Source organism: Hemitrygon akajei, chromosome 24 (genome assembly GCF_048418815.1).
Source record: "Hemitrygon akajei chromosome 24, sHemAka1.3, whole genome shotgun sequence".
Taxonomy (NCBI): Eukaryota; Metazoa; Chordata; class Chondrichthyes; order Myliobatiformes; family Dasyatidae; genus Hemitrygon; species Hemitrygon akajei.
Window position 1 is genome coordinate 26702031 of NC_133147.1, and position 21611 is coordinate 26723641.

General features: G+C 48.5%; 1 protein-coding gene across 1 annotated transcript in view; it reads left to right on the forward strand.

Moving 5' to 3' along the window:
• LOC140715989 (histone lysine demethylase PHF8-like) overlaps positions 1-20892 on the forward strand; it is a 31050-nt gene extending 10158 nt beyond the window's left edge. The window contains exons 3-10 of the mRNA XM_073028613.1: positions 3016-3133; positions 13327-13487; positions 14904-15045; positions 16358-16544; positions 16974-17136; positions 18614-18701; positions 19856-19962; positions 20726-20892. Of these exons, the coding sequence (XP_072884714.1) occupies positions 3016-3133; positions 13327-13487; positions 14904-15045; positions 16358-16544; positions 16974-17136; positions 18614-18701; positions 19856-19962; positions 20726-20877 (1118 nt within the window). The 3' untranslated portion in view covers positions 20878-20892. The remainder of the gene's footprint in view (positions 1-3015; positions 3134-13326; positions 13488-14903; positions 15046-16357; positions 16545-16973; positions 17137-18613; positions 18702-19855; positions 19963-20725) is intronic.
• The last annotated feature ends 719 nt before the right edge of the window (positions 20893-21611 follow it).

Sequence of the window (21611 nt, forward strand, 5' to 3'; positions counted from 1 at the left end):
ATGGCTAGCCTGCAGGTCACCCTTGGGCAAAGTGTGGCACCTGCTTAGCCCCCCGATCAGGGTCGCGTGAAGTTATAGGGAACAGGAGGTGGATGGTCGTATGAGCCGCTGGTGAGTATCTCAAGTCCTGCTTATGCAACCACTGACCCCAGGCAGACAATCTCTGAAGAGTATTGATAATGCCCGGGGTCACCCGTCTTGTAAAGACTCTGCCCAGAAGAAGCCAATGGCAAACCGCTTCTGTAGAACAATCATGATCGCCCGCGACATGCAACACAGCAGATGTTGATGAATTCCCTGTGACTGGGGTTGTTGGTAACTGGTTCATGTGTATTAAGATACAGAGAAAAACTTTTGTTCGAAGTCAAGTTTATTGTCGTTTGCAGAAGTACGCGTGCGCACAGGTTCAGTGAAAATCTTGCTAACGCAGAATTACAGGCATGTGGCATTATATAAGCAGCATTCACGCTCAAAAAAACAACAAAATTGTGCGCAATTTTTACTAGAAAGAGCAACAAAAATGTCCTTTTTAGTGTACAATGATCACAGCGGTCAAGATTCGAGATTATAAACTTGATAAAGTCTTCAGTTGCTGGAAATCCAAAGCAACACGCACAAAATGCTGGAGGATCCTTCAGCTTAAGATTCAAGACTCATTGATGTCCTTCCTGTTCGCAAAGCAGAATTAGGTTTAATATAATCAACGTATGTCGTGAAATTTGTTGACTTTGCAGCTGCAGAACATTGCAATACAAAATATATATATATATATATATATATATATATATAAAATAGTTAAGTAGCAAGAATAGAAGTGAAAAAAGGTAGTGAGGCATTGTTCATGGGTTCAATGTCCATTCAGAAATCGGATGGCAGAGGGGAAGAAGCTATTCCTGAATCACTAAGTGTGTGCCTTCAGGCTCCTGTATCTCCTCTCTGGGTGATGGGGGTCCTTAATGGTAGATGCCACCTTTTTGAGACATCACGCCCTGAAGATGTCCTGGATGATGAAAAGGTTAGTGCCCAAGATAGAGCTGACTGAGTTTACAACTTTCTGCAGCTTGTTTTGATTCCGTGCAGTGCAGCAACCCCCACCCATACCAGATAGCAATGCAGACAGTTAGAGAGTAAAGGAGAATGAAATAATTGTTACTCCAGATCTGATGCAACACAGAAAACACAAAAAATAAAGAATGCCATTATAATACTAAAGAAAGGGCTTTACCTATGTGGGCCCAGTTCATCACATGTAAAGGTAGTGGATATGGCCCAGTCCATCACGTGTAAAGCCCTCTCCACCATCTGCAGGAAACACTGTCACAGGAAAGCAGCATCCATCATCAGCAACCCCACCACCCAGGACAGGCTGTATTTTCACTGCTTCCATCAGGAAGGAGGTACAGGAGCCTCAGGATTCACACTACCAGGTTCACAAATGGTTATTACCCCTCCACCATCAGGAACCAAAGCAGATAACTTCACTTGGCCCCATCATTGAAATGTCCCCACAACTTGTGGACTCACTTTCAAGGACTCTTCGCCTCATGTTCTCAGTATTATTTATTTATTATTATTTTTCTTGTACAGTTTGCTGTCTTCTGCACTCTGGTTGAATGCCCAGGTTGGGTGTTTCGAGCAGCAGTGCAGGTCCTCCATCTCTGTATGGAAGGGTTCTTCATTGCTGTTTTCGTAACAGTTTAGTTTTACCAGTCAGGGTTGTTGGCCTTGAGCTGAACCCCGGAACCTGGAGGACTGGTGGTCTGTCCTTTACCCTTTGACCTGTTTATTATGGGTGACCCTACCAAGAGTCAAAGCACAAGGCCCTGACTTCAGCCAACATAGCTCTCCGGGTCATTGAGGCACGCAAGCCTCCACACCCCATGATTGGGTTGTGCTCTTCTTGAAGGTTATTGAATATGGCCACAAGAAAATGAATCTCACGGTTGTATATAGTGACATGTATGTACTTTGGTAATAAATTTACTTTGAACTTTAAAATACAGATATATAAGATAGCTGATATACATTGACTGTATGTGCATAAAGTGACACTAGGCTATACATAAGGTCATGGACAGGAAATAAAATATATAGTTTATATAGACAGGAAATTTGTTGTTTTGCAGCAGCAGTAAGTGCAAGACATTTTTAAAAAAAAACTACTCTAAAACATAAAATGCACACACGGTACAGATCCTTCGGCCCAAAATGCTTTTAAACCCGCTCCGAGATCAATTAAAGCTTCCCTCTCCACTCCCCTTGGCAGTGCATTCCATGCACTCCCTATTCTTTGTAAAAAAAAAAAATCGTACCTCTGACATTTCCCCTGTACTTTCCTCCAATCACTTTAAAATTATGCTCCCTCGTGTTAGCGATTTTCACCCTGGGAAAAAGGTCTCTGGCTGTCCACTATCAATGCCTCTTACAATCTTGTCAACCTCTATTAAGCCACCTCTCATCCTCCTTCACTCCCAAAAAAAAAATCCCTAGTTTGCTCATCTATCTCATAAGACATGCCCTTTAATCCAGACAGCATCCTGGTAAATCTCCTCTGCACCCTCCTTAAATCTTCCACATCTTTCTTGTAATTACACTATCGTATTATTAATAAGTAGAATATAAATGCTTTGTAAATCATCGGTCAGACCTCACCAGGAGTATCGTGAGCAGTCTGGCCTGAAGGCACACGCTCAACAATCCAGGAACAGCTTCTTCCCCTCTGCCATCAGATCTCTGAATGGACATTGAACCCATGAACACCACTTCATACTTAATTTTTTCTCTTTTTGCACTGCTTTTTTAATTCAACTTTTAAAAAATATATATATACTTGCCATAATTCATAGTTATTATGAATTTCATAGTACTGCTGCTGCATCATGATAAATTTCCCAAATATGCCAGTGATGTTAAACTCAATTCGGATTCTGCGGTGCCGTGTGAATCCCGACGGTGACCCAAAACTAGCTGCGATGTAATAACTTTGTTCTTTTTTCCCACCCTCTCTCCTCCAAGTGAAACGGAGAAAATGTATTCCGAAGCAGGAGAGCTTTGGCAGCGTGGACAAAAGCCAGCCGGTGCAAACCGGCAGTCAGACCTTCATCCAGGAGCTCCGCAGCCGGACCTTCCCAAGGTAAGTGGCTCCCCATCCCCACGGGGGCAGACGTCTGTAACGTGATCCCGTGTCTGGCGGCTGGTTATTTGTCACGGTGAAATTGATCGATTATGCACTCAGTGGCCACTTTATTAGGTACACTTACCCTGTGCCATCAGACTTCAGAAGGGTTCCTGAACCCATGACCGCCACCTTACTAATTTGCTCTTACTTTGTACTGCTTGTTCATTTTTTTTTTGACTGTAAATTATCACATTTTTAATGTACTACTATGCACTGCGGCCACAAAACAGTTTCACGACACACTGACTATCCACTTTATTAGGTGCTCTCGCTCGTTAATGCAAGTATGTAATCATCTAGTCATACGGCAGCAACTCAGTTGTTGTTCAGATCAAACATTGGGATGGGGAAGAAAAGCGATCGCGATGCATTACTGAGATACAGTGTAGAATAGGTCCTTCCAGCCTTTCGAGCCACACGGTACAGCAGCCCCTAATTTAATCCAAGTCTAATCATGGGACAATTTGCAATTAACCTACAAATCGATATGTCTTTGGACTGTGGGAAGAAACCAGAGCACCCAGAGGAAACCCACATGGTCACGGGGAGAACGTACAAACCCCTTGCGGGCTGCGGCAGGAATTGAACTGGGGTCGCTGGTATGGTAAAGTGTTGTGCTAGTCGCTACGCTGCCATGCTGACCGTCAAGTAATTGTTGGTGCCAGACGGGGTGGTTTGATCACCTGGGATTTTCATGCACAACAGTCTCTAGAATTTGCCGAGAATGGCCCAAAAAACAACAAAAAAGTTCAGAGTCAGGTTTAATATCACCGGCATACATTGCAATACATAACAAAATCTGTGAATTATAGTATGTAGACACACATATATAGTTCTGAGGGAGAAAATGCCCTGTTAATGAGGGAGGTCGGAGGAGAACGGCCAGACTGGTTCAAGCTGACACGAAGGTGACAGTAACTCAAATAACCACATGTTACAACAGTGGTGTGCAGAAGAGCATCTCTGAACGCACAACATGTCAAACGTTGAAGTGGTTGGGCTACAGCAGCAGAAGACCACGAACAGACACTCAGTGGCCACTTTATTAGGTACAGGGGTGTTTATTAAACTGGCTACTGAGTATGTAATTATATAACAATGACAGCACCAAAACAGGCCATCTTGGCCCTTCTAGTCCATGCTGAACGCTTACTCTCACCTAGTCCCACCTACCTGCACTCAGCCCATAGCCCTCCATTCCTTTCCTGTCCATATACCTATCCATGACAAAATTGAACATGCCTCTACCACTTTTACTGGAAGCTCGTTCCACACAGCTACCTCTCTCTGAGTAAAGAAGCTCCCCCTCGTGTTACCCCTAAACTTTTGCCCCTTAACTCTCAACTCATATAGACAGGTGCAATGTAAACCTTGTTTTCACGAGCATCCCAGGCACTTAACATCTTCCACATACAGAAACATAAATAATGCACAGATGTTACAAGAAAGAACACAACGTGAGCAATAAAGTACATCATGGTAGTGCAAAGTGATTATAGATTTATCATCATTGATACATGTCATTAAAGTTGTTTTGTGGCTGCAGTACAGTGCAATACATAAAAGATTACTTGATATAAGATGTAAAAGATTTGTCCTGTAGAAGGGTCTTGGCCCAAAACATCCACTGTTTATTCATTTCCATCAGTGTTGCATTTTGAGTGTGTTGCCAGAAGTTAATAATACAAGAGTTTCCACAAGAGGTGCGGAAATCTCCGAGCATCGCGCACAAAATGCTGGGGGGAGCTCGGCAGGTTGGGCAGAATCCACGGAGGGGAATAAAGACTGCTCATCAGGGCCTCCATGAAAATTCATTTTAACAAGTCAGGACCCTTCATTAAAGAATTAGAACGTTACAATGAGAAGTGAAAAGTGCAGAAGAGGATTAGTGAGGTAGTGTAGGTTCATGGACTGTTGAGAAATCTGATCGAGTGTGCATCTTCTTGCCACCTCCCTGATGGCAGCACTGAGAAAGGGCATGAAGGTGGTGAAGCTCCTTCACCTTCTTGAGGAAACATATCTTAAAGATGTCTTCGATGGTGGGGAGGCTTGTGCTGTGATGGGGCTGGCTGAGCTTGCAACCGGCTGTGACCTCTTCCAGTCCAGTGCATTGGAGCCTCCACATCTGCCGTGACCATACCAGGTTGCTATAATGAAGGAACCAGTTGTGTTTTGCCGGTTGGTTCAAGAACTGAATGGTTGAAGGGAAGTAGCTGTTTTTAAACATTGTATCTCCTGAGCAACAAACACTAAATGCTGGAGAAACTCAGGCAGCATCTATGGCGGGGAATAAACAGTTGATATTTTGCCCTTCAACAGGACAAAATTTGTCCCCCTTTGTTCAGTCTCTTGCTACCTAGGGCCATTTAAAAAGAAAATATAAAGTGTCTTGCGATTGTGTCAAGTCTCCTGCTCATTCGGTGCGGGTAAACCTTTTGGTGTGCTGTTTTGTGTGAGAGGGGTCCGAGTTATAAGGCCAAGGCTGCCTCCTCGTGTTGTGATGGGTAAGCCGGAAGGGCTTATTGCTAACCAAGGCTCTCTGGCACAGTAGAATAACCTTTCCGATTGGCCCGAGATGTTTGTGATCAAGCTGCACTTCGAACAACATTCCTGGCTCAGCTTGTTTGCAAGAACCAGTCTTCAGTTCTTAATGTAACTTGCAAGCAGTAATCAGTCTGAAGTTAGACGGGCAGTGTTGTTACGGGCTGCTGGCCCATAGTGGGGGAACTGGCTGTGAAGAGAGGTGCTTTGCAGAGTGAAGTGACTGAGACGTTCTGATCTGCATCAGCTAAACAGAAGACTTTGTCACATAAACCGTGGTCACAGGAATAGTTGAACTATCTACAGTTGGGATATTTGTGTAGAGTCAGCCCTCACACCATGGGTGTGTGGGATCTCTGTATCTGGAAAACGTCACCTTCATAGAATGTCATCTGGTATAAAAACAGTATAAACATTAGAAAACATTGGAGAGTGTTAGATTGACAGGAAGAAGAACTGAATTCATACTTGATCCTTTGATGTCTATAACGGGCGACTCGATCGTCTGCAACTTGTTGGTACGTTTTTTTAGTTTGTAAGGATTGTACCTGTGTTTGAAATCCTTTGTAGTTTAAAAATCAATTGTAAATCAAGTTAATTTTTCTAAATGTAAGTGTGAATCAAACTGTGTTTAAACTACTTTGTTAGCTGAAAGGACCTCTTGGTTGGTGGGGGGAGTGAGGATGGTGCCCTCTACTGAAGCAGTGCGTATTGGCAGCTGGACTTTGCTGTGGACTAGACGGAAGTAAACCAGTCCTTGAGGAGTAGGTGATGCAGTACAATAGTGGTCACCAACCTTTCTAAGCCCAAGATCCCCTACCTCGGCCTTAATAAAAGGCAAGATCGACCCTAGATCAATTAGTTACACGCATGCACACCGGGGCAGAAAAGACCGGAAGTAAAACCCCACAACCCGGCAACATTCTCTCAACAATGTTTGTGTATTTATTTTTCTTTTTTTTTCTGGATCTACTGGGAAAGTCTCAAAGATCGACTAGTCGATCGCGATCGACGGGTTGGCGACCACTACAGTACAACTTCCCTACAGTGAGGGTACCCATAGATATCTATATCAAATGGGGCTTAAATTCCCCTTTTGAGTGTGGGGCTTTGTGAACAGTGAACACATCATAGGGTTGGTGGTTCAGCTATGGAGGATGAGCAGTTATTTCTTCCTTCACGGTCCAGAGGAGGTTCCGGGGAATGGTTCCAGAAATGAAAGGGTTAACATACGAGTAGCGTCTGATGGCTCGGGGACTCCAGTGTACTCGCTGGAGTTTAGAAGAGTAAGGGGGGGATCTGTTGAGTATCAACAGGTCTCGAGAGAAGGTGTTTCCAATAGTGGGGGCATTTAGGACTAGAGGGCATAGCCTTGGAGTAGAGATGAGGAGCAATTTCTTTAGCTAGAGGGTGGTGAATCAGTGGAATTCTTCGCCACACTTGGCTGTGGAGGTTAAGTCAGTGAGTAGGTTTAATAGATTCTTCACTGGTCAGGCTATCAAAAGTTGCGGGGAGAAGGCAGGATAATAAATCAGCAATGATGCAATGGGAGAGCAGACATGATGGGCTGAGTGGCCTAATTCTGCCCCCTATATCTTGCACTGTTATAGTCTGTGTGTTTCTGTCCGCTGGGCAGAGGGTACAGACGTCTGAAGTCACACACCACCATGTTCAAGGATCTGGAACCAACCTGCACAATCTTAACTCTACCTCAGGCACAGAACTGAAATTAGTTTATCATTGTTACACACATCAAAATACGGTGAAAAGCTTGTCTTGCACACTGTTCATACAGGTCAGGTGGAACAAGGTAAAGCATCACAATGTAACAGCTACAGAGAAAGTGCCGTGCAGGTAAGCAATAAAGTGCAGGAACGTAACGAGGTAGGTCGTGAGGTCAAGAGTCTATCATCATACAAGAGGTCTGTTCGAGACTCTGATAGAAGCTGTGCTTGAGCTTGGTGGAACGTGCTTCCAGGCTTTTGTATCTTCTGCCCGATGGGACAAGGGAGAAGAGAGATTGTCCAGGGTGGGTGGGGTCTTTGAATATACTGGCTGCTTTACCGAGGCAGTGGGAAGAGTAGACATTCTATGGAGGGCAGGCTTATTTCCATGATCTGCTGAGCATGTCCCCAACACTCTGCAGTTCCTTGGGCTCATGGACAGAGCTGTTGTCTTGACAGAATACTATGGACCTCCTCTCACACCACCATGGACTTGTATCTTGGTGCACAACCTGAAATCCTTACTCTTTGCAGACATCCACGAAACAGAAGGAAAACCCCAAAGAATGAATGACAGAAAACATCAGAATCCCAAGCCACCTCCTCTCCCCACCCGTGCATAAGCAGTAGCAAAGGCACTGACCCTCTCCACCAGCTCCATGCAATGCATCATCACCCATCGTGCAAGTCCCCGAGAGACCATGACCTTGAGTCCATTAAGAACTACTGTCCCTCCCAACACTTCAATACCTCACACAGGTGTGCTCTCTCTCTCCCACTAGCAAGGGAGTGAAAGAGATATTACTCCAGAGGAGAGGCATCGTTTATTCATATTCCCCCGACTCAAGGGCTCGGAGATGTTCGCTCACCATCGAGAGAGAGAGAGAGAGAGAGAGATCACTTGAGTGCAGGGGCCTTCTTTCGACAGCAGTGTACACTGCCTGCCTGCTGTCTTAATGGTTCAGTCTCCAGCGGCACTTCGGTGACACCCAGAAGGCGTACGTCTTCCAGGCTGCACCTCGAAATATCAGAAGCACCGGGCTGCTGTAGATCACAGACTCTGACAGGACCCCAGCCACCTTGAAAAGGAAAGAAGAGACATTAAAAGGGAAGAAATTAAACTGTGTTGTGGACAAACTGGAAGAAGTCGCCCGGGTCCGCAAAACCCTCCGGCGCCATCTTTAGATTATGGGTTTTTGTTTTGCAGTAATGTTTTGTGTTCCTTCTTCCTTCGAAGTCTTGTGTGATTTCTGCTTAATGTGTTGTCTGCACCTGCGTACCCGTGATGTAGCCGCTGTCTTGTTGTATTCACCTACACCACAGGTGGAAGTTGGAGGTGCATCTCTACCAAAGGATGTGTAAGGTGCACCTTCCCTCTGCTAGGCTGCTGGTCACCCTTAGGGAAGGCGTAGAACCTGCTTAGACCCCCGATCAGGGTCACGTGAAGCCATGGGAGCGGATGGTGGACGGTCGTATGAGCAGCCGGTGCAGATCACAAGTCCTGGTTATGTGACCACTGACACCAGGCAGGCAATCTCTGAAGAGTATCGATAATGGCTGGGGTCACCCGTCTTACCCAGAAGGCAACAATGGCAAACCAATTCTGTAGAACATTTTGCCAGGAGCTATCATGGACGTGGAAAGACCATGATCATCCACGTAACACAACATAGCACATCATGATGGTGATGACTTCTCTGTCCCTGTGCGCATGAAGATGATGACTTCACTATACCTGTGCATATGTTTTTTGCACGTGACAATACACTTAAAATGATTGGACTGCTCACTCAGTATTCGACATGCACTGATCTTAAAATTAAGAGCCACCTCAAATTCGAGTTTACCATTGTATGCACACGTGCAGTGAAAGAATCGCAGGCAGGTTGCATCACGTAACCAACATTGTTGAATTCTGATGTTTTTAATCAAAGTTCTTTCAAAAGTCGGCACAAAAACTGTTCAGAAAGACTGCACAAACGCTGAAGTTGATGCGGTCTTTCATTGATTCTGTTATGGTTATTATTCAGTTTTGGATTTATTGAGTGTGCCTGCAAGAAATTGAATCTCAATTGTACAAGGTGACATAGATGTACTTTGATAATCAATTTACTCTGAACTTTGAAGAAACCAGTCACGTAAATACCTTAAAGCCGGTCATTTTGGGCAGATGGGGCTCATCAGCCACGGGTGGCCCCTCACCTAGAAGGAAAACTCTGATCTCAAACCTCTGCTGCCTTGCAGCGGTACCCACTCATGGGGAAGGTCTTAGGAGTAAAGCCCAAGGAAGAGTCCGAAGCTGGAGCCCTGTAAGGCAGCGGTACGATGACATGCAGCTCCTGCGACACCGCTGGTGCCAAACTGAATCGGTTTCTGCCGTTCCTTCGGATTCTTCAGCTGCTTGGGGGGGGGGGGGGGGGAGCCTGTTGCATGGGGAACAGCTTGCTCTGCATATCATACTGCACTGGCTTGCTTATCACGTAGACATGCAACATTCATGTTGACCCTGACCAATGGAACAGCAGAGTGAAGGCGGAGCCTCATGCTTGATCCTTCATATACAACATAGATAAGAAACATTCCGTGCAAATTTGTAGATAAGTCAACCACCTTCATATAGTTCAGGAACATTCCACGCAAATTCATGGATCAGAGTCAGCGAATACCACACAGATAATAAACCTTGCATTCAAGTTTGTAGACAAGAGTCAACCAATCGGTAGTCCCTATTCAAATAATGCAATATCAGGAGAAACCTCCAAAATCATACAAGTATAACCACTAGGGAACACGATGGACAATTGCATATAGGCACTAGGAAACACGCTAAGAAGTTACGTGTATATAAGTTGTTATAAAAATACATACAGGTAATTAATTAAGCTGCAAAGAAAATACCAATTAAACAGTATAATCCAACAACACACAAGCAAAAACAAATAATGCAGTTTTCAGAAGGAAGGACAGTTTTTGTCCCCCCCCTTTTTCTATTTGCACAGTTTGTTGTATTTTATACACTAGTTGTCCATGCTGTTGGGTACGTCTTCCATTGATTCTATCATAGTTAGAGACATAGAAACCCTACAGCACAATACAGGCCCTTTGGCCCACAAAGTTGTATCGAACTTGTCCTTCACTTAGAAATTACATAGGGTTACCCATAGCCCTCTATTTTTCTAAGCTCCATGTACCTCTCCAGGAGTCTCTTAAAAGACCCTATCATATCCGCCTCCACCACCGTTGCCATCTTGGATTTACTGAGTGTGCCTGCAAGCAAGCAAATCTGGATGTGGTGACTTATACGTACTTTAACAATAAATTTACTTTGAACTTTGAATTCAAGTAAAAAGGTCCATTGTGCTAAGTAGTTAGTGTTGTAACTGAGGTAAAATTGGTACATTGACTTGAACTGGTGCAGTGTTTGACATGTCCTCACCATCCGAGACATGCCCTCAACATCTGGGACATGCCTTCTTCCCTTTGCTACCATCAGTGGGGAGGATTAGGTGCCTGAAGTCACACACTCAGCGATTCAGAAACAACTCTTTCCCCTCCACCATAAGATTTCTGACCAGTCCATGAATGCTATCTCATAATCCTTTCCAGACTTGTAGTAATTTGTAGAAATGTCTTTGCTCTATACCAGTGCTGCAAAGCAATAAATTTCACATCGTAAGAAAGTGAGAATAATTCTGATTCTGGTTCACGAGTGTTACAAAGGAAAAGAGCAACAATGTAGAATAAAGTGTTGGAGTCACCTGGCTCCTCAACTGGCTTCACCTATACTCTGCCCGGTCTCGCCTGTACTCCACCCTTCCACCTACCCCGTCTGGCCTGTACTACGCCTCCCCCCTCACCCGGTCTCACCTGTACTACGCCTCCCCCTTCACCTGGTCTCGCCTGTACTCTGCCATCCCCCTCACTCGGTCTTGCCTGTATTACGCCGCCCCCCTCAACTGGTCTCGCCTGTACTACGCCTTCCCCCTCACCCGGTCTCGCCTGTACTACGCCTTCCCCCTCACCCGGTCTCGCCTGTACTCCGCCATCCCCCTCACCCGGTCTCACCTATCACCTGCCAGATCGTATTGCTACCCTCTCCCCTACCTTATTTCAGCCTCTGCTCCCATTCTTCCCGGTGCGGTGTAGTTTAGGCAGACAATAAGGTGCAAAGGCCACACACAGTGAGGTAGATTGTGAGGTCAAGAGTCTGTCCTGTTGTACAATGGTAAGCATTCTAGGAATAGTCTGATAACAGCAGGGTAGAGGCATTCCTGGTGATAGAGGTGATAATTAGTTTGGTACAAGTCAGTTCAAGTACCTGACTTTGTTCATCCGGTGGTTGCTTTGCACTAGCTGTTGGCCTGTCTGTGTGAACCCTACGGCCTGCCCATATTCCCTGCCTGCTGTTAATATTCCACCTCTGCTCTCTGATTCGGTAGGACAACAGTTCTGCCCCTGACCGCAGAGAGTTGTGGACACAGCTCAGCGTGTCATGGAAGCCCAGCGTACGATGCTTCTTGCTGCCTTGGTGAAGCGGTCAGCCCACCCTGGACGTCAGGCTGGAGATATCTGGAATCACATATCAGGGTAGAAGCTGCCCTTATTAGGCACTTGATTAGCCCTCTTGTCCGATAAGAGAGACTCTTAACCTCACAATCTACCTCACTAGGATCTTGACCTTTATCATTTACCTGCACTGCGTTTTCTCTGTAGCTGGTTCTGTAATGTAATTATTTTAACTTGTTCTACCTCAATGCACTGTGTAATAATGTGGGGCAGCACACACAAAGTGCTGGAGGAACTCAGCAGGCTAGGCAGCATCTATGGAAATGAATGAACGGATGTTTTGGGCCGAGACCCTTCATCAGGACTGGGAAGGAAGGGGGAAGGAATCAGGCTCAGAAGGTGGATTGGGGGGGGGGGGGGGAGTACAAGGAGGCAGGTGATAGGTGAAACTGGGAGAAGGGGTGAAGTAAAAGTTGGTGAAAGAGATAAAGGGGTGGAGAAGGGGAATCTGATGGGAGATGACAGAAGACCATGAGGAAAGAACAGGGGCAGGAGCACCAGAGGGTAAGGATGTACAGGTAATGAGATAAGGTGAGGAAGGGTAACAGGAATGGGGAGGGTGGAGGAGACCAGAGGGAGCAGTAACTGGAAGTTCAAGAAATCGATGTTCATGTCATCAGGTTGGAGGCTACCCAGACAGAATATGAGGTGTTGCTCCTCCAACCTGAGTGTGGCCTTGTCGCGGCAGTAGAGGAGGCCGTGGGCTGACATGTCGCAATGGGAAGTGGAATTGAAATGGTGGCCACCAGGAAGTCCAGATTTTTGTAGCGGGCAGAGCAAAAGTGCTGGACGAAGCGGTCTCCCAATCTACATTGGGTCTCACCAATACGCAGGAGGCTGCACTAGGAGCATCAGATACATAGATGACCCCCAACAGACTTGGGAGTGAAGTCGCCTCACCTGGAAAGACTGTTCAGGGCCTTGAATGGTAGTGAGGGAGGAGTTATAGGGCCAGCTGTCGCACTTGTTTCACTTGCAAGTGTAAGTACCGGGGGGGGGGGGGGATAGTATCAGTGGGGAGGGACGAATGGACAAGTGAGTCCCAGCAGAAAGTCATGGGGGGAGGGGTAGGAAAGATGTGCTTGGTGGTGGGATCCCACTAGAGATGGCAGAAGTTACGGAGAATTATGTGCTGGATGCAGAGGCTGTAGGGCAAGAGGAATCCTATCCCTGGCAGGAGGATGGGGTGAGGGCACAAAATGGAAGAGCTATGGGTGGGGGCGGTGTTGATGGTGGAGGAACAAGCTGGCACATGTGACAATAGTAAGCCAGTGCCAATTCTTTCTAGTGGTATTGATCATGTCTCTCCCTTTGCAGTGCAGACGAGGTCATTCTGAGGCCGACGGGCTACCAGCTGACGGTAGAGTACCTGGAGGAGAACAGCTTCAGTGTGCCCATCCTGGTGGCCAAGAAAGACGGGCTGGGGATGACGGTGCCCCCTACCAGCTTCACGGTGAACGACGTGGAGCGATACGTAGGTGAGTGGCTGCAGTCCAAAGCCCAGGTCTCGCAGTCTTACCCCTCTCATTCCTCTCCCACCCTTTCTGACCCCCTCCCAAGCACTCAGTGGCTTCCCTCACCGCCATTCGCCACTTCTATCTTCACACCCACACCATCCACGCCCCCTTGAGATGTAGGTGAGGTCTAATATAGAAGGGGTTGCGGACTAAAATATAGAAGCAAGAAGAACAATAGCCTTTAACTCGAAAGTGGAGTTATCAGGGCACCGTCATGACGGTGTTTCCGTAGCAAGCTATTTTTGTTTTTACGAGGCCTAGTTGCTAGCTCGACACTCAACCCAACTTGGATTCGAACTCAGGAACCTTCTCTCCGGAGTCCGGCACTGATATTATTGCGCCACCAAGAGGGGCGTAGAAACAAGGCCAAGGCTTTATAATGTCAGACCGTACATTGTGAGCAGTTTTAGATTCTGCGCCTTAAGGAAGGGTGTGCTGGCATTAGAGAAAGGTTCAGAGGAGGTCCACGGGAATGAAAGGGTTAACACATGGGAAGCGTTTGATGGCCCTGGGCCTGTACTCAAGTTCAGAAGGATGAGGGGAGGGGATCTCACTGAGACCTACCAGATACTGAAAGGCCGAGTTAAAGTGGACGTGGAGAGGATGTTTCCTTTAATTTAGGAATAGAAGAATGTCCCTTTAGGACAGAGATGAGGACCTCAAGATCCCTCTATTCCTCCCCATTGTGAAGAATCCTGTCATCATCCCTGTTCTCTGCCTTTACGTTTGGCTTTCCAAAGCGAACGAACTCACACACTTTTCTGCATTGACCTGCTTCTGCCACTTCTCAGCCCAGCTCTGCACCTGGGTGGACACTCACAAGGAATACATCAGTATAAACTGAAGGCACGTTCTTCAAAAAACGTTCTTAAGTTGGGCAGCGCACAAAATATTGGATGGTGTGTGAGCGGGAAAGTTGGGGCGGGGGGGGAGAAGTGAGAAGCTGGGAAATGACGGACGAGATAAAGGGCTGAAGAAGAAGGAATCTGAAAGGAGAAGACAGGAGAAGGGGTAGAGAGAAGTGTTGGGCAGCTAAAGAGAGGAGGAAGGGGTTGGAATGGAGAAATTACTGCAAGTTCTAGAAATCGATGTTCATGCTGTCAGGTTGGAAGCTACCCAGACAGGTATGAGGTATTGCTCTGTCAGCCTGAGAGCGTCCTCATTGTGGCAATAGAGGAGGCCGTGGACTGACCTGTTAGAATGGGAATTAGAATTAAGGTGGTGTTCACAGGGAGATCCAGCCTTTTGTGGGGAGCGGAGCACAGATGCTTGATGAAGCAGTTCCTCCCTATCTACGCTCGGGGCACCGATTACATTGTGATCTTCCGCCTGCCGCCTCACCGAGTCTTCCCTTCTCCCCCCTCGCTCCTACCCCAGGGTCAGAGAAGATCATCGACGTGATTGACGTGGCGAGGCAGGCCGACTGTAAGATGAAACTGGGCGACTTCGTCAAGTACTACAACAGCGGCGACAGGGAGAAGGTCCTCAACGTCATCAGCCTCGAGTTCTCCGACACCAGGTGAGTGGGGTGGAGGGAGGGAGAGAGAGAGAGATTCAGTGAGCGCTCACCCACATCCTGCCCTCCTGATCCATCTTGAGTGTTTATATCAGTGGGAGAGCCACCACAAAATAAAAGGCCGGTCACTACATCCTGAGGTCTGTAGAAATCTCTTCCCACTTCCCTCATCCTTCCTGCTTCCGGTTCACTTCATCCTGAGGTCTGTAGAAATCTCTTCCCACTTCCCTCATCCTTCCTGCTTCCGGTTCACTACATCCTGAGGTCTGTAGAAATCTCTTCCCACTTCCCTCATCCTTCCTGCTTCCGGTTCACTACATCCTGAGGTCTGTAGGAGTCTCTTCCCACTTCCCTCATCCTTCCTGCTTCCGGTTCACTTCATCCTGAGGTCTGTAGAAATCTCTTCCCACTTCCCTCATCCTTCCTGCTTCCGGTTCACTTCATCCTGAGGTCTGTAGAAATCTTTTCCCACTTCCCTCATCCTTCCTGCTTCCAGTTCACTTCATCCTGAGGTCTGTAGGAGTCTCTTCCCACTTCCCTCATCCTTCCTGCTTCCGGTTCACTTCATCCTGAGGTCTGTAGAAATCTCTTCCCACTTCCGTCATCCTTCCTGCTTCCGGTTCACTTCATCCTGAGGTCTGTAGAAATCTCTTCCCACTTCCCTCATCCTTCCTGCTTCCGGTTCACTTCATCCTGAGGTCTGTAGAAATCTCTTCCCACTTCCCGTTCCCTGTTCACTTCATCCCGAGGTTGGTAGGAATCTCTTCACACTCAAGCCCCAGTGACAGTGTGCGTACACAAGATCCATTGAGGGTGTCTGTGTGTGAGGGTGTCTGTGTGTGAGGGTACAGTCTGTGTGTGAGGGTGTCTGTGTGTGAGGGTACAGTCTGTTCAAGGATAGTAGGGTGTTGATAGAAGTTTGGGGTCTATCAGTTTAGTGTAAGCTGGTAAATAATAGGTTAACCGGGGGTGGGCTGGGGGAAGGCGCTGTGGAAGGGTAGGAAGGAGGAAGTGAATCACCAGCACTGTGGAGAAGACCAGAGGGGGTGGCTGGCCACGGGAGGGGCAGTGGTGTGGAGAGGACAAATTGTGCTGGGCAGTGGGGAGGAGAGAGAACCAGGTAGTGGAATGGAGATTGGCACAGGGGAAGAGAGTACCGGGCAGCGGGGAGGAGTGAGGGGTGGTGTGAGTAAGGAGTGCGGCGGGGAGAGGAGGGAATGCTGGGCAGTGAGCTGGCTAATGCCCCTGCTGCTGGTAGCGGCAACGGGAGCAGGCAGCGACCCCTTTCAGACAGTTTGCCTTCGACACCCGGCAGGCTGTCGAACCTGGTGGAGACGCCCAGGCTGGTCAGGAAGCTGTCGTGGGTGGAGAACCTGTGGCCGGAGTCGTCGCTCTTCGAGCGGCCCAGCGTGCAGAAGTACTGCCTGATGGGAGTGAAGGATAGCTACACCGATTTCCACATCGACTTCGGAGGCACCTCTGTCTGGTACCACGTACTCAAGGTAGGGGGGAGCCCCTCCTCCCACCCCCTCCCTCCTGAACTTCCTGTCTTTCTTCCCTCCTTCCTCCCCTCTCCCCTCCCTTCTCCAGTCCACCCCACCATCCTCCAGTCCTCTCCTCCATCCTCCTTTCCTCTCCTCCCTACTCCATCCTTTTCCAGTCCTCTCCTCCTTCCTTCCTCTTCTTGCTCCTCTTACATCCTTCTCCACGCCCCCCTGCCACTTCAGCCCTCCCTCTGCCGCGTATCTCCCCGTCCTGAAAAGCTGGCACAGTTTGGGGGGGGTGTTGAGTGGGTGGCTGTGATAGAGGAAATTCTCGGCGCCCCATTCAGAAAGGGAGTGGAGGGGGACTTGCCCGGGTGAACTGTCGGCTTGACCTTGCGAGCGCCCGTGGTCTTGAGTGGAGTATCACCTACTGCCTTCCTCGGGCAGGGAGAGAAGATTTTCTACTTGATCCGGCCTACCAGCGCCAACCTGGCCCTGTTCGAATGTTGGAGCTCGTCCAACAACCAGAACGAGATGTTCTACGGGGACCAGGTGGACAAGTGCTACAAGTGTTCGGTGAAGCAGGGGCAGACACTCTTCATTCCCACAGGTGAGTGACCTGACCACTGCCCCCTCCTCTATCACTTACCCACCCCTCCTCTATCACTTACCCACCCCTCCTCTATCACTCCCACCCCCTCCTCTGTCACTCCCACCCCCTCCTCTGTCACTCCCACCGCTCATCTATCACTCCCCACTCCTCCACTGTCACTCCCCACCACTGTCACTCTCCACCCCCTCCTCTCACTCACCACCCCTCCTCTCACTCACCACCCCTCCTCTGACTCCCCACCCCTCCTCTGACTCCCCACCCCACCTCTGTCACTCCCCACCCCTCATCTATCACTCCCCACTCCTCCACTGTCACTCCCCACCACTGTCACTCTCTACCCTCTCCTCTCACTCCCCATCCCTCCTCTGTCACACCCCACTCCCTCCACTGTCACTCCCCACCCACTCCTCTGTCACCCCTCTTCCGTCACTCCCCACCCCACCTCTATCACTCCCATCACCCCCTCCTCTATCACCCCCCACCCCCTCATCTGTCACTGAACATCGTCCCCACCCCCTCATCTAACACTGACCATTGACCCCACTCAAGGGACAAGGGAAAAGCAATTATAGAGTGCAGAATAAAGAGTTACAGTTACAGAACGAGTGCAGTGCAGGCTGGGGGGCATGCTAGCGTAACAGTTCCCGAGACCCTTTACAGCAGCCAGCTGTAACATCGGGGTCCGATTTTCGCCACTACCTGTAAGCAGTTTGTACATTGTCCCGGTGACCACGTGGGTTTCCTCTGGGTGCTCACACCAAAGGTGTACAGGTTACGGTTAGTAAGTTGGTTTGTGGGTATGCGGGCTGCCCCGGCACAATCTTTGCTGGTTTGATGTGCATCTCCCCGTAGGTTTCACTGTTCAGTGCACGACGAATAGGGCTGATCGTTCATCCTCAGTAAGGTCTACCTCGGGCCATAACGAGGTAGATTGTGAGTCCCTGTCTGGTTTCCATGTCGTATGGCCTGATAACACCCGTCTGCTTCGTGCCACCTCTGAAGTAGGACGTTGGGAGCCTGCTTCTTGCACTTAAGGCGTGAGATCTCCCTGAACCAGGGCAGGGGTGGTGGGGGGCATGACGAGGGGAGAATGCCGTGGCGATGGAGGGAGTAATCGCGCGGCGGGAGCGGCGGTGGGAAGAGGAGGGAGCACTGTGGTGAGGAAGGGGTGGCGAAGAGGGTGCGTTTGAGGGAGTGCCGTGCTGCGGGAGGATCAGTGAGGAGAGAGCACCGTGCTGCAGAGGGGGAATGGGGAGGGAGCACGAGGGCCATGATGCGGGACGGGTGGCGTCATGGTGAGGGGGAGCCGTGTGGAACAGGAGGGGCAGAAAGGAGGGAGGATCGGCACAGAAAGGAGGGGCAGTGAGGTGGGAGCTCCTGCAAAGAGGGAGTGGCACACCATGGGAGGGAGAGGTGCAGTCTTCCCTATTGTCCTAGCCCCTGTTAAGCCCCATCCTCCCTCCCTCTCTCACAGGTTGGATCCATGCCGTACTCACCCCCCTGGACTGTATCGCATTCGGCGGAAACTTCCTCCACAGTCTAAACATCGAAATGCAATTGAAGTAAGTCCTGAGGCAGCGTTTCAATGTCAGTGCCTTTCTCAGCCACCTCCACTGCTCGACCCACTCAGTTCCTCCGACAGACGGCTTGTCCCAGTCAGCTCAGGCCTTGCCTCAGTTTTTATCTTGCCTCCTGTGAAACACGCCTTGTCTGAGCTTGCATCGTGTGGGACTTGGCACTCGCCCCCTGCTTCCAGCTGAAGTTCGCAGAGGGTCTGTGTTAAGCCCTGCCTTGTCTGTCTGGAGTTTGCATGTCCTCACAGTGACCCCAGGTGTTCCCATTTCCTCCCATTCGTGAGCAATGTGTCAGCAGGTTAATTGTTCCCCAGACTAAGTATTGAACTGACTCTTGTTAGTAATGACCAACTGACTTGTGCACGCGCCGCGTTCTCACAGTTGAGCTGGTACGGTTCACCCCGGGGTAGAATCGGATTCGAAGATAGCAAGCAGAAAATAGGAAGTGCCAATGAGTGGTTGAGGGTCAGCATGGGTTCGGTGGGCCAAATAGCCCATATCAGTGTTCTGTCTGTATTCTTGTGCTCACCTGGGAGGGTTCAGCATGCAAGCTGAGCTTTTGGTAAAGGTAATATGGCAGTGGTGTGCATGGACTCGGGAGTGTTCCATCACATTCCTGACTTGTAGACAGGGAGAGAGGTAATGTGGTACATGTGGAGTGCATGGACTAACTTCACCCAGGCAAGTAGGGAGTGTTCCATCACATTCCTGACTTGCAGACAGGGAGAGAGGTAATGTGGTGGATGTGGTGTGCATGGACTAACCTCACAGAGGCACGGGGAGGTTGTAGATTGCAACTCCTATCTGTTTATACACCACCCCCTCCACATGGCACTGTTTAGAGACAGGTTCTGTCAAGTGTCTGGGTAACACAGGTGTGTGGGGTGGGGGAGGCCTGGTAATAGTGATACGCTTAGCCCAGAGAAAACAACTCCCGGCCTCAGGGCCAACCATGTACGTGGTAGGGTGCAATCTTGAGGGTTCTTCCTCTACAGTGATCTGAGAGGCACAGCTAGTTATCACAGAGCTGGCGCCCACACCAGGCGACAAGGGTAGGGCGGAGAAATGCTTTGATCTGGAAATGTGCGATCTATTCACCCTCTTTCCAAAACTCTTCGCCTGTGTATCTGTCCCTTTCCCAGGGCCTACGAGATAGAAAAGAGGCTGAACACGGCAGATCTCTTTAAGTTCCCAAACTTCGAGACCATCTGCTGGTACGTCGGGAAGCATCTCCTGGACACGTTCAGAGGTACAGAAATCAGGGTTTTCCACCCACTCGTAGAGGATGACTCTGATTTGTCAGTTACTGTGTGTCCCACACTACAGTGTGTGCAACATTCCCTGTATCACTCACTCCGGTGTGTGTGTTATTCCCTGTCACTCACTCCGGTTTGTGTGTTATTCTCTCTGTGTTATTCCCTGTAACTCGCTCTGCTCTGTGTATTATTCTCTCTGTAACTCACTCCGGTCTGTGTGTTATTCTCTCTGTAACTCACTCTGGTCTGTGTGTTATTCTCTCTGTAACTCACTCTGCTCTGTATGTTATTCACTCTGTAACTCACTCTGGTCTGTGTGTTATTCTCTCTGTAACTCACTCCCGTCTGTGTGTTGTTCTCTCTGTAACTCACTCCCATCTGTGTGTTGTTCTCTCTGTAACTCGCTCTGCTCTGTGTGTTATTCACTCTGTGTTATTCCCTGAAACTCCATCCAGTTTGTGTGTTATTCTCTCTGTAACTCGCTCCGGTCTACGTGTTGCTCTGTTACTCCCATTTGCGCAGCATTTCCCATGTCACTTATTACTGTCTCTGTGTTACTCTGTATGATATTCACTGTGGTTTGAGTGTTGCTGTGTGTTACTCACTCTGGTCTGTGATGTTCCTGCGTTATTTTCTCTGATCTGCTGCCATTCCCTGAGTCATTCGCACCAGCCCACAAGTGCCGAGCCGGTGGTGGGTGACTCTTGCGTGTTCTGTATCCCCAGTGCTTGTACAGTTCTTGGTTCTCGCCCGCAGGTCTGCGTGAGAACGGCAGGCACCCAGCTCACTACCTCGTGCATGGCGCCAAGTCACTCAACATGGCCTTCAGGTCCTGGATGAAGAAAGAGGTAACGTCCAATCTATTTCCCCCCCACTCCACCGTTAAGCCTCTGAGGATTGGAGGGTAGTGGACCGGGTGGGATTGACTGAGCCGGGAATAACGAAGGTAAGGGGAGGAGGGACAGGGTTTGGGTATGAGAGGGACAATAGATCAGAGGTCCAAATAACCATCACAAACCCTTGGGGGTACAGTGGTAGAGCAGGTAGAGCCCCAGCCTCCTGGTACCGGAGACCCGGGTTCGATGCCAAATCCAACATCGCAAGGAGATTGTACTCTCTTCCCAGGACATTGGTCAATGACAAGCGGAGTCATTGGGTTAATCAGCCGCTGTAAATGACCCTGGTCTGTGGGAACATAGGAAATAGCACGTTTGTAGACAACACTGGAATTACTGGTGTCGTGGACGGTGAAATATCAAGTGTTATGGCAGTGACTTTTGGAATTGGTTTATTATTGTCACGTGCTGAGATAAAGTGATAATCTGGTCCTTCACACAGTGAGGCAGAACAAGATAAGAGTAATAACGACGTATGTTCCAGCAACTCAGTGCATGAAAGCACGCAGGCATGGTCAAGAGGTTCAGTTTTTGTTCAGACCAAACATCAGAATGGAGAAGAAATGTGATCTTCCATTTTATTCACTCTATCAATGGTGTCTCCGGTTGTTTCTTCCAAGTTTTTAATTTTCTTGTCCATTTTGTCCTGTCTTTTCATCATTTTATCAAACATAATCTTCATATTGTTAATATCTTTTTTAATTACTTTTAATGCTTTTAATTTATGCATTATTTGCACCAAAGAT